At 36.6% G+C, this 17,689-nt stretch overlaps 1 protein-coding gene across 2 annotated transcripts in view; it reads right to left on the bottom strand.

Annotated features, from left to right (window-relative positions):
* Positions 1-1,524: 1,524 nt before the first annotated feature.
* LOC103055298 (ssu-2 homolog) overlaps positions 1,525-17,689 on the bottom strand; it is a 50,589-nt gene continuing 34,424 nt past the window's right edge. For both annotated transcript variants that reach the window (XM_007431736.4, XM_088134318.1), the window contains 3 exons: positions 15,726-15,831; positions 14,464-14,571; positions 1,525-4,708 (listed from right to left, as the gene is read on the bottom strand). In XM_007431736.4, coding sequence (XP_007431798.3) covers positions 4,562-4,708; positions 14,464-14,571; positions 15,726-15,831 — 361 coding nt within the window. In that variant the 3' untranslated portion in view covers positions 1,525-4,561. The remainder of the gene's footprint in view (positions 4,709-14,463; positions 14,572-15,725; positions 15,832-17,689) is intronic.

Here is a 17,689-nt window from a genome sequence, read left to right as displayed (position 1 = left end):
TTATCCTGGTTGCTTAGCTTGAAAAGATACACAGCTGGGAGAAAGGAAGATAGGGCACATCAAGAAACAGTGCTTTGTGTTATAATTTCCTTCTAAAAACTCTTCCTTTTTTCATTGTGAAATCCAAAAATAATGATCATGGGGATGATAATGATAATAACAGTAATAATAACATAATAATATATAAAGAAGCAATGTAATTTTATCAAGTCAGCTTCTGGTTGGGTTTTTGATAGCCAGATGACACTTGACTCAATTCTGCAATTTGACCTATCATGTCAATAAATGGTGTGTTAGCCAGGATACCAAAGTTGACTCACTTTTTCAATCACATGCTCTGAGGATGATGTAAGTATATTTTTGTGTTTCACTAGGAAGAAAATGTGTATCTCCAAAAGGAAAAAGCCAAATATGGCAATAAATTAGTCTGCTGTTGTGTCCTAAAATGGGATTTTTGATTGAGATTAATGAAGGCACTCTTCAGACAGGGTAGACCACATTGTTAGTGTAAAAATCCCTTAAATATATCTACTCCTGGACAGTTGGGTCTAGGAGGGAACCCACTAAGCTTTGGAAAGCTAAGAAAACATCCAATTCGGGGAACTTTTTTTCCACAAAAATGAGCTAAGTCAGGAGGTCAGTATGTGAAGAATTTCAGAGCTAGATGAATAGACCAATTCACAACATACCTTTTCTTTATATTTGCCATTTCATCTCAGAAGATGCAGGATTCTTCTGCATATTGATGTGGGGTCTTTTATACATTTTTATTCCATGCATTGCTAAAATATAAAATCCTACAATTTCTACATTCTGGTGTTACAGTTGCATGGTGTTGATGACAGTGATGAGGAAAGAGAGAGAGAGCATGCAAGATTCTCTCTCGAGGCATGAAGTATCCCTCAGTTAAAGTCTTCTGGTTCAGTTTATGAAGTTTTAGAAGCACCAAGAAAAATTAGGCAACTCACAGATACTGCTGAATGCCAGAAACAGTAGGACAAGGAGAAACATTTCCCTCGTCATGCCTCTTACCTTCCCTCTACATGCAGCTGATTTATACTGCAGGCATGGGGTGGGGGAAAACTCTATTATTGACCCTTCAGCCTGAAAACTACAACAAAATGGTATTTGGTTATGTAAGCATATGCACATAAGCAGTTTGAACATATTCTAGATTTTATATGCTCCAGGATAAGGAATTAAGTTTTCAACCTCTCCCCCTTTCTGCATTTTTAATGTATCAATTCATGGGAGAATATGCTTATTATTATTTTACAAAAATGAAAATCTTCTACCCTTTCCAAGAAACTTATTAGAAAAAGTCCAAGGGTTCTTAGCAATATTTTGCTGCACATGTTTGAAGAGAGAGGCAGAGTGGAAAGCTGTTTTCTGCAATCCTATCAAAACCATCCAGAGATTAGTTAGTTATTGGCTTCTTGTCTTTTGTCAGTAAGTGCACTTTCATTGCAGACAGCAGGAGACCATGCACTACAAGATCAATCACAGTAATGAATGTATCATCTTTATTGCCTGAAATCACATTTTAGATGTTTTAAAAAGTATTTCACTATAATACTGTACACTGGAAAAGCTCCCAAACAGGAACATTGCATCTGAGAAGCAAGCTGCTGAAAATAATATAATATGGATGGATAACCTCCCAGCCACCCCAGCCCATATCACAAATGATAAAGATCCTGGGAATAGAAGTTCAATTATTCCTGGAGATTCTCAGGTTGCCAAGTCCTGGATAAATGAATATAGGTAGTAGTGATTCCACAGGTTGTCTCATCTGGAAAATCTTCTTTTGCTTCTCAGATTCACTCCAAATGTTCTTCAGAGTTCCTAGGAAAAAAGGCATGAACTTGCAAAATAGTAATTCTATATAACTATGTTTTGATGTTCTATCCAGAAATCAGCATGTATATCTTTAAACTCCAGATCGTTCATTATCTGCCTGGAAATGCATTATCATTGATCACCATCTTCTAAAATAATCTCTCTCTCTCTCTCTCTCTCTCTCTCTCTGTGTGTGTGTGTGTGCGTGTGTGTGTGTGTGTCCTTAGTGGCATTGGTAGGAACTCCTGATAAAATTTGCAAGTCAGATTGGGGCTAGGTTCACATAGCCTTCTGGAACAACATTCCCCCAAAGATCCACAGCCCCAACACTGCCTGCCTTCAAGAAAGTTCTGAAAACCTTTTTCTTTTTGCAGAAACTGGGCACGGACATTAGGGGAATCTACCAGCAAGGTTCTGTGAGGGGAAACTGTATGGTTTTCCCCCTGATATGGCTGTTGGAATTTCATTTTAATTGCTATATTGTTTTTAACCCATGTTAGCTGCCCAGAGTCATGTACAAATCGGTGACTATGCAAGTTAAAATCTTAGATAAATTATAACTTATAATTTAAGTTGGGTAATTAGTAGTTTACATGCTATGGGTGCCAGCCTTTGTTTAGTACACTGCATGAGCCAAAGCTTGAATACAACGATTTGTTTAGACACGCAGTCATATGATGTCCAAACATAAGCATTATATTTTGTTATCTTGGGCTGGCAGTTGTGTGAAGCCATCTAAACAGACATAGCAAAAAATACCAAAGTCAAAGGTAGTTAAACTGAAAAACAATTATGTATACAGTTCTGCACATTAACTTTTGGGCAAAGTTTATTCAGTGGAATTTACTTTTGAGTAAACTATGCAAAACATTGCACTGTTTATACCGTAAACCAGTATTCGGGTTATGAAAGAAGGAATAGACTTTGTAAATGCAATGTTTTCTGCTGTAGTCTGGATTTTGGATTTTTTTTTTCTGCCGTGTGGATTATACCATAGCATCCAGTATTACATTCATATAAGTACAGGAAAGAATGACATAAACGCTTATATGTACAGTTGTTTGACATCTAAATGCAAGTTGGCATATGCCTGCAGGGACACAAACACATTCATCCAAGGTGGATTTGCAAAATGTCTTACAGATATGTACTTCTCCATCAATAATAAAAACTGATTTTTTTGTCATTGCCTCCCCCTAGTGGAGAATCATTAAAGTGGGACTATGTTCATAGTCTTTTCCTAAAACTATTGTTAATACCATCAATCTGCATAACAATGAGCAGAGGTATATGGAAAATCATCAATGGCTCACTTAGAAGTTGTAAAGGAAACTAGTGGGACTTATAAGAAAGCATCACTTCTGGCTTTTTATCCATTCCAGTCCTCCTCCCCCTGGTTTTTTAAGCTCCACTGAAGCCTCCAGTCTCTTAGTTATTTTAGTTTAATGAGTTCCCTCAAGCCTGTGAATACTCCCTCTTGGCCACAGGCACTGTCAATGGATCAGCATTTCCAAGCTGAGTTCCCTATTAGCTTACATAAAATACAATGAACTACAAGCAGAGTAATGAACGTTCCCTTTTATTCATCTCCTTTCTTTCATAAGCAAAATGAGCCTGAAATTATGAGTAAGCAAGATAGGGTAGATTCATTCACTTGCAGATATGACCTAGCAATTCTGCAATAATGTTTTGATAGGTGAAAATAATTACTCCATGAATAGGGGACTCTGAAGTAGTTGGGGTTGGGATCACACCTGGATTTTTTGGGGGAAGGGAATATAATGTCTCATAATTAGCCATATGTTTGTTCTAAGGAAACATTATAGACAAACATATTTATGAATGAGTCCAGGACTTAAGGATCAATGTCTTAAACCCAAATCTCCAGAAAATACATTGGCTGTGAGATGCACTATGAAGCCCTCAACCACCTGTCTACTCTGCTTGCCAGTTTGAAAGTTATACACAGATAAATCTTAAGCTGTTTTCTTTCTGCCTAATCCTGATGAAACATGTACACAGCAAAAGATGAGAAATAGATTTTATTATACATTTGTGTTTTCCATATAAAAATATGTTGTGTACTCAGTATAATATACTCTAAGTGTTTTATCTCAAGCTTGTAATGTAGTTCATTACTATATCTTGGAAGAACTAAATTCGTGTTACATATTTCTCTATAGAGTGCACAAGCAACAATTTTCTAACAGCTATAGGACTGGGAACTGAAGCCCCTTGCCTCTCACTTAACCAAAATCAGATGCAAAACAATTCAAATTTTAAAGAAAATGGTATCAATTCATATATCATAACTTGCTTTTCCAGAGGTTTCTGGAATTATTCCTGTTTCCATCATCTCACACCTCCTGCTTCAGGCTGTACTCCTATAGATTCAGTAGCGACTGCCCTAGTAACACAGTAGACTTACGAGAGAATAGACATGTAGTTTACACTCCAAGGTGCTTTTCCAGAAAATGTATATTAGACACACATATTTTGAGATACATATTTAGATACATATTGTTTAAATGATAGAAGAAATAAGACTTCGGAGGTTTGATTACCATGCCTTCAGCTTCCTAGTCTGGAGAAACAGGATAACAAAAGGTTACCCTGTTTATCACAGCATTAAGCAGGGGACCCATATCATCCCACTCTGTAGATAATTCAGACATAAAAATAGCTTGTTTTATGTAAGGAATCCTCAGACAGTATTCCACTGTCAGATTATGGTACAGCCACAGCAGCATCTTTCTGGATAGTCTAGGGCATAGACCTTGTTCTCCATTCCGTAGATATAGTAAATATATGACTTTGCAGCATATTGGTAGTGGACTTCAGTCATAGGAATTAGCTCTATGGTCTGTCGCTGAGAAAAAAAAAAAGAAAATATAACTGTAATCAGATATAATGGCGTCCTCATGTTGAGGTCTTATCTTCCACAAAAGAATGGCTCTGTGCTCTCTACTGGGAATTCTATCTCTTGTTTTATCAAAAGAAATGCACACTTTGTGCGTGCACAGTGAGCGTCTCATGAATATTATTTTAGTTGAGCTTTCTGACATGCTAATGTGGACTCTAGAGTTATGCGTTTGTTTTAAACACCTTTTATCTTATAATAATATAGAATAAAAACTTTACTATTACAAAAAATTTACTATGTACAACAGTAAAAGGCAGAAAATAAAATAGATAATGCTAGTATATTTTGTGTTCCCTACTTCTCTTTCTGTGTGTGTATTTTGCATGTATAGAAAATATATAGTAAGAAACAAGTGGATTGTAGACTATGGAATTTTTATCTGCAGAGTTAATATACTAGATATAATTTGGGGGGAGCTCTCTATTTTGTATGGCATAAATGTATCAGGAGACTTTCTATTAAGGGATTTGGCAAACTGTGCCTATGTCTGCTAAATGTGCCACTCGCCAGAGAAAAATTACCTGGAAGACCAAGTATGGATTTGTGGATTCTGACTTCTAAAGCCATCATGGTATAAAAAACTCGACAAAGTTTTTAGAGTTTAGGTGGGGCAGATTATAAAATGCATATCATATCTTTCAGTTTCCTGGGTTTTTGAAGCACAAGTCAAAACTGGAAATATTCAATAATTGTCACTTTAAACTGAAATTATTATTGAATATGTTCCTATATATAAGCATGATACATTTGACGCCCCCTCCCACACAATCTAAAATAACATATAAGAGTGCTGACTGTATAACGGACATATAGAATTTGCTGAGTCACTCAGCAGGTGGACAGCTAATACGATCAGAGTGGCTATCCCACAAAATACTGCTTTACTGGGCTGGCTGCTATAGGTGACGGACAACATAAGGACTTGCATTTTTCTGCCATATGAGAACAGATTTGTTGATGTGATTCTTGTGCATGGAAGAAATATGTTTTACAGAAGGCACATACTCTGCAATGTTCTTGCAACTTTACCACATAATTGTTTTGTTCACAGGGATAAAAGAAGAAGGATAAATGTAATTATTGTTTTAATACATTGCTTAAGTACCTAACCATTATGACTGCATGATTCCTCCTAGGGCCACCCTGATATGCCAGAAGTTCTATATCAGATGGAAAACGCAGCTCTCTCTCAAGCTTTCTCACTCCACAACTCCAGGCAACACTGGCATAAGAAAGAGCTCCATCATGAGAACCTTCACAGATTTGAGCAATATTGTTCCTTCAGTCTTGGAGAGATATTGGCCAGGGTCAGATGTCACACTAAGCCAGTGTACTTCTTTTTGGTTTAGGCAAACCAAGTATTGCATCATTAGATATCAAAAACTTTGAGGTTCTTTGGCTCTCCCTTGATACCCCATGGACACCTATGCCATGTCCCATGGACTCCATGCAGATCCCAGTCCTCTTCCTCGGTTCCTGCTATTGACATTCAGCAGGAAAAAAGTGGAAGCTTTTTTTGTGCCATTATTTTGGGGGGCTTGTTTGGTTTTTGCATAACTAAATATAACAATGGGAAAGGTAAGTTCTGCAAGATAAATTATTCACACACACATACACACTCCTGGGGGAGGCGAAGTAGTCATTATTATTGTTAGTCACACAGTCAGCCAGATGTTTAGACTGGATTTGGCATTTTTATCCATCTATTGAGTCCTTCCCAAGGACCGGGGATAGGCAGATGTGGTTGTTTGATGGTGTTAAAGGTATCGTCACAGGATGTAAGCTGTTCCAAGTAAAGCTGCCTTTTGCAATTGACTGATGGTGATTTTGTCAATCCCGATGGGCTTCAAGTGGTGCTCCACATGTTTTGGGATTGCACCCAAGGCGCCTGTTACTATTGGTACTATCTTTGCTTTCTTTTGCCCCAGTTGTGTGGCAAATACTTCTATTTGCAGGCCTTGGTAGTAGTAGTAGTAGTAGTATTTTCCCACTGCAATCCATTCAAAGACATTCAGCAGTTCACAGATATACACACATACTATCAATGGCAAAAATTAAAAATCTATGATTGGCAGAATACATCCCCAAAAATCAACTGATAGTCAGCAAATATGATGAAAATTTCTTAATCTCTCAACACATGGACAAAGTCAACCACATTTCAACCTACAATCCAACTAATACATAGGCATTCACATCTCACTACCTCAGAACCTATGACAGATCAACGCCACCCCTTTTCTCTGACCTGAGGTTGATGCAAGACAGATTTCATATGGATGACATCACTGTCCTTGCCCAGCTGAGTCTCATTTATATATGAGAGGTCTTCCTGTTCATCCATCAGCGGGTCATGGATGGATGAAGTCTTATTACAGATAGATCTAGTGTTGACCAGCAACACTTTGAACCAAGGAATACTAACAATCTGATGACCTGGGTCCCTGGAAGGAGTTACCTGGTCAGAAGTGGAGATCACCACCAAATCAAAGATCTCCATTCACCTGGAACAATTCACCCATTAGTCCCCTATATACTCCCCTTGCCCAATACTACCAGGATAGAGTTGCTATGCTGCCTATGCCATATGTCTCCCTTCCAATGACCACAGTGCTGCTGCCTTGCTGTCAGCCTTCCCAGGTAGATCAGACATGAAACACAACCAGATGAGCTAATTCTACTTTATTGTAAGGCTACCTTAACAGAATCTTGCAAGTCTGAAAGTACAAATCTCCTGCCCTCTCTTTTACAGCATGAGAAGTTAGGGAGGTTCCTTTCTGAGTTTCTTTCTCCACCTGTTATGCAGCTGTGGGCTATGTCCTCTCATGTGATTATTCCCTAGCAGCATCTCCTCTTCCTGCTAGCATTGTCAGGTCCACCTCTCCACCAGCACAGCCTCTCTGACAGGAGCAGGACCAACAAGTCAGAAACAGACCTAACTGGACACAACAACTCTTGGCTTTCCCAAGTAGCTTTAATATTCTGTCTCTGTCCCGGTATTCCTCCAATTCCAACCTCTCCAGCTGCCATGGCCTTTCAGTCTATCTCTGGCTGGGCCAGGACAGCAATGTGTCCTTAGTTCCATGACCCATCCACTTTCCCCTCTGGCTATAAGAAGCACTAATATCCCTCCAACACTCATTCTAATATTTTCCTGTATTAGAAGCAGAAATAGTATTAGAAATATTTGCACCCTGACTTCATGTTGAGAAAAAAAGGTATGTGATATTTACAAGAAAGAGTTGCATGGGTTGATAGAGATGGGGAAATCAACAGTACATATTTTCTTTGGTTCAATTTTCTGCTTAGAAAACATTTTATTCAGGGTTTTTTCACCTTTATATACATCCCCAACTAATAGAATACATTTTTTAACAGGAAAAATACTTCTCACTTGAAAAAGCTGGTGTCAGAGACACTTTTAAAGCCACTTACCTTTATTTATCCTATCTTTGACATTAGCATACCTTTCCATTAAGTGAAAAACTCATTTTTTTCCACAACAATGTTCTCTTTCTCACAGCAAACCAGAGTGAAGAAATAAAAAAGACTCAGCATGCCATAATTCCAGAGATATTCTGCCAGGACCATAGTGCTAGCTAATGTCATCCATAGAGGACTTCATCTGCCCCGGGTCCTACCCCTTTTAAGCAAAACAAAAAAAGCATTTCCAAGCGGGGGGGGGGGGGTGTTCCCTTCCTCTCAGCAGTTTAAGGACTACAAAACCATATCCTTTGGCTGTGTGCCAGGTGTAAGTTTAGAGAGTTCTACAGAGGTTTCTTCCCAAATAAGGGTGCCAGGATTGGAGTTTTTGAAATTCAGATTTTCCCAGAGCACCCAAATACATCTGTCTGCACTGGAACCAACACAAGTGTTCAGAAAAGGCAAGATGGAGAGTATACTTCTGGTGAGGCTGGAGAACTGATGCCCGCACTTCACAGGAGATATTGCTGCTGAAAGGCAGCTGGATGCAGGATCCAGACTGCCCATAATTCTCTCTAGACCAAAGAGAGATCTTGAGATTATTCTCATGCATTCTGGACAGCTGGTTGTTTTTGCAGCTGCTTGCAATCAGCTGGGAATCATGGGTTTCATCATGCTCTGAGCCTCTGTAGCCTTTTAAGGAATTAAAGTTCATCCAAACCTCATCTTTTTCATCACCTTGGAGTTTAATTTTTTTTTCTCACTGTTTCTTTAAGATTGAAGAACGTTCCAAGCTGCAAGTTGGACATTTGCTGGGTGAGTTCTCTTCAATCCATTTAAGAAGCAAGAAAATTACATGTTTCCAGCTTTGTAAGATCTTTATTTTTTGAAATATATAACAAAAGGGTAATTATAGTGTTGTTCTTTGGAAAGTTTTTAAACACTAAGGATTTGGATGAAATTGATTTAAAGAAAGACTTGGAAGTTAATTAAAAAGATCCTCTCATGTGGGAAAGAACTTTATGTTTACATTTTGACCTGATAACAAAGCCTTGAAAGTTAATCACTAGAGAGCACCAGATGGCCACCTTAAAGGAAACATTTCATAAATTGGCTCAAGGAATGCTTGAAATATTTAACCCTATACTGGAACCAAAAGTTGCTACTGAAGAGAACAGTAACAAGTTCCTTGGAAAATGAAATTTAAGGTGAAATGAATTTTAAGGTGGACTTAAAAATTGTAACCTATAAGAAAGAGATGGAGATATTGGATTTACAAATGGAATTGGATGATCATCTGAAAATTTAAAAAGATATACAAATAATATATCAAAAGAGGGGTGTGGACTACCTGTTTAAATTGGAATATACGAAACTTATAGGAGTAGCTACATTGAAAATACATATGGACTTTGATAAAGATGACAAGGACTTTGAGAGAAGAGACAAGGATAATAGAAGACAGGTGTCAGAACTTTCTGGGATTCACGGATGGAAGGAAGAAGAAAAAACACAAAACCGTTTTATTTGATTATGGTTAAGTAATGGGTTGTTATTTTTGGTGATGTTTAATGGTTACTTTGACTGGATAACTCTTTTTTGGAAATATTCATTTGGATGGAATGGCTTAGTTTGTAATAGCTGTATTACTATTTTTGGTATACAAATAAGGGATTATTATTTCTGGTAATGTTTAACAGTTTTTATTTTTGTGTAATGTTTAATTGTTAATTGGGATTAATGACGGGTTACTATCTCGGGTGATGATTAGTGGTTAATTTTTTTATTCATTTGTAATGTTTAAATATCAGTTGGGATGAGATTTTGATTATCAAGAGAGGGATTAGGGGGATTATGTTTAAATGGAAAGGGAGACTAAATACCTATGTTGCTAGTTATGTCTGTTAATCTCTACAGATTTTGTTGATTAATAAAAAGAGCTAAGGATTTAGAGATGGATCTATAGAAAATGGGGTGAAGTATGGAATGAAGATGTATTTGGTAGTATTTTAAGAGACAGTAATCAGTTGTTAATGTTGTACATACTTGCTGGGGATGAAGGGGGAAGTTTCTTCTTATTATTACTTTTTTGGTGGGGGGATATTTTTTCTTTTCCCTGCACTTTCTTATATGATTTTTAAATAATATTTAAAATTATTTTAAAATTATTTTAATATAATAATAATAATTAAAATAAATAATTATTTATAATTATTAATATGATAAAAATAAATATAATAAAATAATTACTATTATTAAAATATTTTAAATGATAAAAAAAAAAATTTTATTTGGTTTTGTACTCGTTTTATCTGTTTTATATAATCTTCAATAAAATTATTCAAAAAAGGCAAAATGGTAGCGGCACTAGTACAATGGAAGCCCCACTCCTTTGGCACACAGGTCAGTGTCATGCGCATTTAGAAAGGGCTTCCCTGGTGCTACCACAACCACCCTTTTGCTTTTATTGACACCCTGCCCTGCAGATGCCAGAGTTACTGAAGTAGAACCGAGAACATTTAGCTATATTCTAGCTATAACTTCAAGATTATCACAAATTGCAGCAGTGAAAGCACAACTGTGGAATTTTGGCTTAACCAACCAAATCTACGCCAGTGGTATGGGGTCTCTATATCCCCCTTTTTCTAGTATATCACCACAGCAGCAGTAACAATAATAGTAATGTATTTTGTCCATATTAAGACAGGGAAAAAAAAGTTTTCCTTTTTTTGACATTCCCACTTCCAGTCTGAATTGCTTCATATCAGCTAGAATTTAAGATGACCAGAATAAAAACACGAGTGACATACCTGCTCCTAACAGTATAAGGAGCCATAAGAAAGCAGTAAGAATTTTAGCAGCATTAACATGTGTCACATTATCATGCTGCTGTGATCTTTCAGCCCTGCTCTTCAGCCTTTAATGTTAAGGTACAGCTGAACACCATCAAGAAAACTACAGGGCCGTGGGATGAGAAATTCACATAATCCTCTGGTTCTTGGGGTGTTGGATCAGAGCTCTCTAAGGACAAGTAATTCTGTGGTCTACAGAATCGTCCTTCCATAGGAGTGCCACCTATAACTTTTCTCACATGGATTTACAGTTGGATCATAAGCAGTATCCATCTCAATGAGAAAAGATGTTTGGCATATCTTTCATGGAATGATGGAGAGGTGAAAGCTGCTCAATGTTTTCCTAACCTTTAGGGTATTGTTATTATTAAAATAGTGGCATATAAAAGAAAAAAAGCCTACACTGAATAATATTATTATTATTATTATTATTATTTAAAGAATTAAATATACTACAATGGTTAAATGTACTATACATAACAAAAGAAAAAAATCAACAACAAAAAATGATCCATATAAGGATTCCATATGTATAAATACCTGTATGGAATTCATTCAATTGTTGACTTTAATCTGGATCATATAACAGTATAATGTGTCACCTCCTCATTTTTAGAGCACATAGATTTTTCAAAAGTAGATAATGAACTCGTAGCCTTAATCCATTCCTTAAAAGCAGGAGAGTGACTTTCTTTCCACTCACATAGGATTATCCTCTTTGCTGTTCCTCAAAGCTTCTCTAATCTTTAGTACCTCCATCAATCCTCCTCTTGAGAAAGGGACGATAAATAGAAAAGGCTGCCTACCCATTGCATCCTTTAACCATTATAGTCACACAGAGGCTTTCGTAGGTTTCAAAACATTTAACAGTAATTGATTATTTCAGCAAATATCTTGATGCTCACTCAAGTCTCCTCCTGAGTAAATATGCATATTGGCCTGCGTGAAAGACAAAAATCAAGAAAGGTGGAACTGCATAAACTGTGACTAGGGATTACAGCAGCTATTTGTAGATATACTAGACTTTGTTTGTCCTAGTAAATGATTTCTATTTTGAAGTTGTATTACGCACAAGGATCATCTTTTCAAGTCTAAACTACTCAAATACAAATGAAAATAAAATCTTCTTCAAGTCCTGGTGGTGTTATTGACACATCCATGCAGTTTTTTTAGAAATCGTCCAGAAGTGGTTTGCCTCTGTAATACATATTTACTACATAAATAGTTATCACACTCTATTTCCCCTCAGGATAAGCAAGTTCATGGCCAGCACAGAAAAAAAAGAAATGCTAAATCAGAGAAGTTAAAGGCATAAGATAAGGAAAATAAATCAATTCATTGTACTTCTCCATATCTTTTTATCCTTGCAACCCATCCTCGCTTCCACCATGTCCATATGCTGTTCTTTAAATTTCTCATCTCACCCTTTTTTTTAGGATCTCTACCCAACTATGACTGCCTCAGTTTCCTTTTTCCTCTTACCAATTCACTCTTCCTTCATATATTGTTTTGCAATTTAATCTTCACTCATTTTCTCTCTATGGCCAAACCATCTCAACATAGTTCTTTCATAACAGTCACTCACTTATATATTGAGTCCTCATACATACATAATGCACGTTTTTCAACTTCCCAGCCCTCTCTTCCACCTAGGATTTAAGCCTGTTTAGCTACTGAGCCAGAATAAGGACAGCCAGGGACCAACTTCTGCTGAGACATGAGAACACAATGGAGAAATTAAAAATCACAGGCAGTGTAATGTAGGACAACACAAAGCTCACGAGGTGACTCAGTGCCAGTCACACTCATTCAACCCAATTGCCTGTGTTGTTGTTGTGGATACAAAACGAAAAGAGACCTGTGTGCACACTACACTGGGCTCAGAGGAAGAGATATAAAGGCAATATTAACTAAATAAAATATGCAAATCAAACCACAGAATAAGATGCAACTATATAGTCTCTCTGTGCCAGAGAAATTAAATTTCTTGAACTAGAAAAATGTAACTAATTCTTTAACTAATTCGATTTCCAAAATAGCTTAATAACAGCTCCTCCTAGTTTCATATATATTCATCACATTTCTGGTTTTATTCCAAATTAATTCTGAACCTTCTGATAGATTGATGAGTCATCTCTTCATGTAGCAGAAGATATAGTATTAGTCTTCAGATTTCTGAATTCCTTTTGTCCACAATTACTGGGTTCTTACCCAGGTTATGAAGATAATGTACATCAAATTGTTGAACAACTATGATTATACCCGAAAGTAATAGGGATGATGACCATATTCTATGCAGTTGTGAGAGGGCTAGACATTTTAAAACACAAAGCATATTTTTAAACAAGTGTTCAATTAACACTTGTTTAATAATATTTGGCAAGAGAGGTTTTAACAGCAAGACTGAGTGTGAATCCCTTATGAGGGAGAAAGGGCTCCCTGATCATGTAGCCATTCTGCCACCCAGTGCATAAATGAAATACTGCAACATGTACAATTCTCTTGATCTCATATCCCCTGCCAAGATCCCAGCAATACCTGATTTTTTATCTATCTATCTATCTATCTATCTATCTATCTATCTATCTATCTATCTATCTATCTATCTATCATATATCACGAAAAGATGGCATATTGCAAAGGATTCATGAAGAATTAATGTCCAGCTTCATCTTTATTTCCAAAGATCCAAAATTGCCTCTAGCCATTCTTCAACATCTCACATTTTCAGAGATATTTTATCATCCCCAAATAGGATTTCTAGTATGTTCTCAGTTACATAGGTATTTTATAGATCCTGATGTTTTAGTTCCTATAGTTATCCATAATTATAAGCAAACACTCTTCAGGTTTCCCCATTAAGCATCTGATTAATTTACAGTTTACAACAGCTGTGTGAGACAATAGTGATTTATTCAACATTACCTTTTTTAAACCTGACTTTTATTTCTGTCTTAATGTTCTGTACGTTTAACATAGTTTTAACCTGAAAGTTAAATGAATTTAATTGGTGAATTAATCAACTTCTTGTAGGGTCATTTATTACTCAAAGCCATCATATGTTCAGTTTGGTTTAAGCTTAATGTGTTGCATAAACAAATTATGCAGATAAAAAGGTTATGTTCCCCATCTGCCAACACCACTTCTTAAATTGGCTCTTTACAAGTAAAACAAATAAACATTATGACCTCCCAGGTCACAGCTTGGCTGGTCCTCAGTTCTTGCAATAGCCAATGCTTAGGGATCATGCATTTCTTCCTTACAGACCCATAAATACCATGAAATATCGTAATCAGTTATTTTAATTAGTTAATTATTTAACTGGTTGTGTTTCTATCCTAGCATTGTGATTCCCAAATTTCTCATATTTAGTAAGTTTAAAGCTATTGGTAGAATTCAAGTTTTAAAAGACCTAATTTGATATACCTGCCGTAGAACACGAGATGTGCTGGTGAGTGTGTCATGATGCTCTGCAATAGCCCTTTGCGAAGCCAGTGAGATCTCAGGGTTAGGGAAATCAACAAGAGGATACACCTGAAACATAAAAAGAACTTCAAAAACTATTGGTTCTATTCCTGTGAGATGATGATGATGATGATGATGATGATGATGATGATGATGATGATGATATTATTTCCCTTCTCTCCTTTCTGATCATGTGCGCCCATCCATTCTTTTTATTAGCACACTAGGTACATGAGTTGAAATAATGGAATTGCTCCAGGCATTGTACATAATACGTTGTCAAGCATGATGAAATCAGAACAAACATGCTGTTATTACAATCTCTTTCTCCTCCCAAGTTCACCCATCACTGTTACCAGTTTCAGGAAAATTGCTCAGTCCCTAAAGGTACAAAAGCAGAATATTAGGAGCTGCAGAGTTTAAGTGAGTCTGCCTATTCCAATACCTTAAAATGAGAATTATCTCAATATAAGTAATATGCATATGATGAATATGAAACTGCAGGACATGGTGCATTTATTTTGTAATTCTAGAATTGTTAACCCCAACAAGAACAATTCTGAGTCATCATCAATACCTCTTGAAGCACAAATGTAGAAATTGTAAGTGCATCTTGTTTCTGGTGCTTATGTCTTAATACATAATATTATCATTATATTTTTTTTAGATTTAGCTGTAGTGGCAAATAGAACAGACATATCAATTTAACAAATTAGAAGACAGCATTCTCCAAATGTTGATGACATGCCAAGCTACAAGTATAACCAAGACCAAATATACTAGATACTAAACCAAGACTTAGGAAGATATTTGAGTCTTGCTACAAAAAGCAAAAGCAAATAGCACAAGTAGTCCAGTTATCCAATGTGTTGCCTTTCCATTGGGTGTTATTATAGCTCCAAAAACTAGAGGTTGGAAGGACCATTCTAGTAATTAGTGGCCAATATATGAATCCAGTCTAAATATATAGTTGAAATCTCAATGAATGCCCAACTACATTTCTTAACATATTAATGTTAGATGAAGTTACATGAAGTAATGAATGAATTATAGCATTAAATAATTTAGTTGTTCCCAGTTACTTTTTTTTTTTTTTTTTTTTTACTGCTACTGCTGGTGATGGTGGTGGTGGTGGTGGTGATGATTGGAAAGACAATAAGGATTTGGAGGCATCATTTGCAGATACCAGGAACCTTGCCTTAAGGAAATATTATTATACTCACCAGAGTATTTTCATCTTTAAGTATATTTTCACCCATAGCTTTAGTGAGCAGTTCTCTTGGAAAGCTTAGTTGGTGTTCAGAAGTGAACTCATATACATTGTTTTTCCTGCAAGGTAAAAAGGATTAGAAAGACAGGCAGATCTAATACAGGGTTTCCCAAACTATGAGGTGTACCTCCCTTGGGGTGATACAGACAGAGTCCAGAAGAAGTATGAAGAACCTTTTAGTTACATTGTTACAATAAACCCACCTTTCCCAATGTTTTATTGTATTGCTTTCATTGTTCATTTGTGTTCATTTTGGTGTTTGGATTTTTAGGGCAGGTGTACATGAAGATTACAGTAAAGGGAGGTGTGATGGCAAAAAAATTAGGAACCCCTGATCTAAGATCATACATATACAGAAAGGACCAGTTGGGTGAAGTGGTTAAGGCACCAGGCTAGAAACTGGGAGAGTGTGAATTTTAGTCCCACCTTAGGTACAAGGCCGGCTAGGTGATCTTGGACCAGTCACTCTCTCTCAGCCTAGAAAGAAGGCAGTGTCAAGCCTCTTCCAAAAATGTTGGCAAGAAAACTGCAGGGACTGCAGCTGTCAGAAGTCAAGACTGACTCGAAGGCAGAAAATAAATACATAAATATAGACATACACACACACAAAAGTATATAGACGTATGGCTCTGTGACTAAAAATATATGAATGAGATACTTTTCTGAAGGACAGGTACAAAGCATTATTTAATTAGCAGGCAAACTTAAGTAAGGTCTAAATGAGAATTTTTGGATTTGTTTGGGAAAATTTGCTCTAAACCCATTGGAATTCAGAATATAACAAAGAAAAACTGGCTATACTATGAATAATATATTAATTACAGAAAAAGTCTGTAAAGAATAAAAAAACCCCTTAACATTCTTATATTGTCAGTGAAGATCTTTTTGCTCCTTGTTTTAGAAGTTACAATTTCAGTATTGTTTTACAACTCAATTTTCTGCATTCTTACTCCAAATGAAGCCCTAAGAAACCATTCTGTGTCGGTCACATTTAGAATTGAAGCCTAAATGTTTTAAGGTACTACTCACCTCTGTTATGGGAACCCTCCATGAATAGTAAACAAAATGTCCATTGATTTAATAATTTGTTTTTGTTGACTGTTAGGGAAAGTTTTCTTTAGTTATACCTTGATGGAAGAGCTAGAATAGCATTTCTAATACCTTTTCCCCAACCTGTTGCTCACCAAGTATATTGTAACTGCAACCCCCAGAATTCTCAAAAGTGTTGAAGGAGTTATACCCTTCATCAGGAGGGTAGCAGCCTGGGAAAGACTGGCTTAAAATATGTCACTAGGTAATCCAACAAATCTATCATCATGTTACTGTAAATCCTTGGTGGCTTCCACCAATAGCTGCAACCAAAGATACAATCCCAAGACCAAATATAAAAATCTTTGCTGCTCGTCATGCTAATTTACTGCTATAGCTATCAACCTTTCATTATTCTGGCAAATCAACCATGGGTTAAGTGATGTTGTAATAAGGGAAAAGCCACTGAACTAGCCTCTCCTCTGAGGTCCTTTGGTTCTCAGGTCACCCACATCTGTAGGTGAATAGTTACTGAAAAATTAGGTCTCTTTGCAGCCACCACCCCTTCACTATAAACTGGTTTCTCCCTTCCACACCAGCCCTCTGAGAAACAAGAAGAGGACTGAAGTGGAAATCCCTGGGTCTGGCTAAATACAGAGGGGGGAGAAACTTTGGGAGTCTGTAGCTCCGCCAAGCCGAGACAGGTGATAGAAGGCCAATTCCAGGACTTAAATGAAAATCAACGTTATTAAAGGTACCAGAAGACATTAGGGTTCTACACACAAAACACAGTTTAAAATGGTAAAATACAAAAACGTATGTATTAATGGTTTGCTGTGTGTTAAATGGATAACTGGAAAGGGAGCAAACTAATCAGTACATGAGAGA

This window comes from Python bivittatus, unplaced genomic scaffold (assembly GCF_059951505.1).
Source record: "Python bivittatus isolate LINGU-HERP-01145 unplaced genomic scaffold, Pbiv_v1 ctg000080_np1212, whole genome shotgun sequence".
NCBI classification, from domain to species: Eukaryota; Metazoa; Chordata; class Lepidosauria; order Squamata; family Pythonidae; genus Python; species Python bivittatus.
This window is presented reverse-complemented; position numbering and strand designations above follow the sequence as displayed.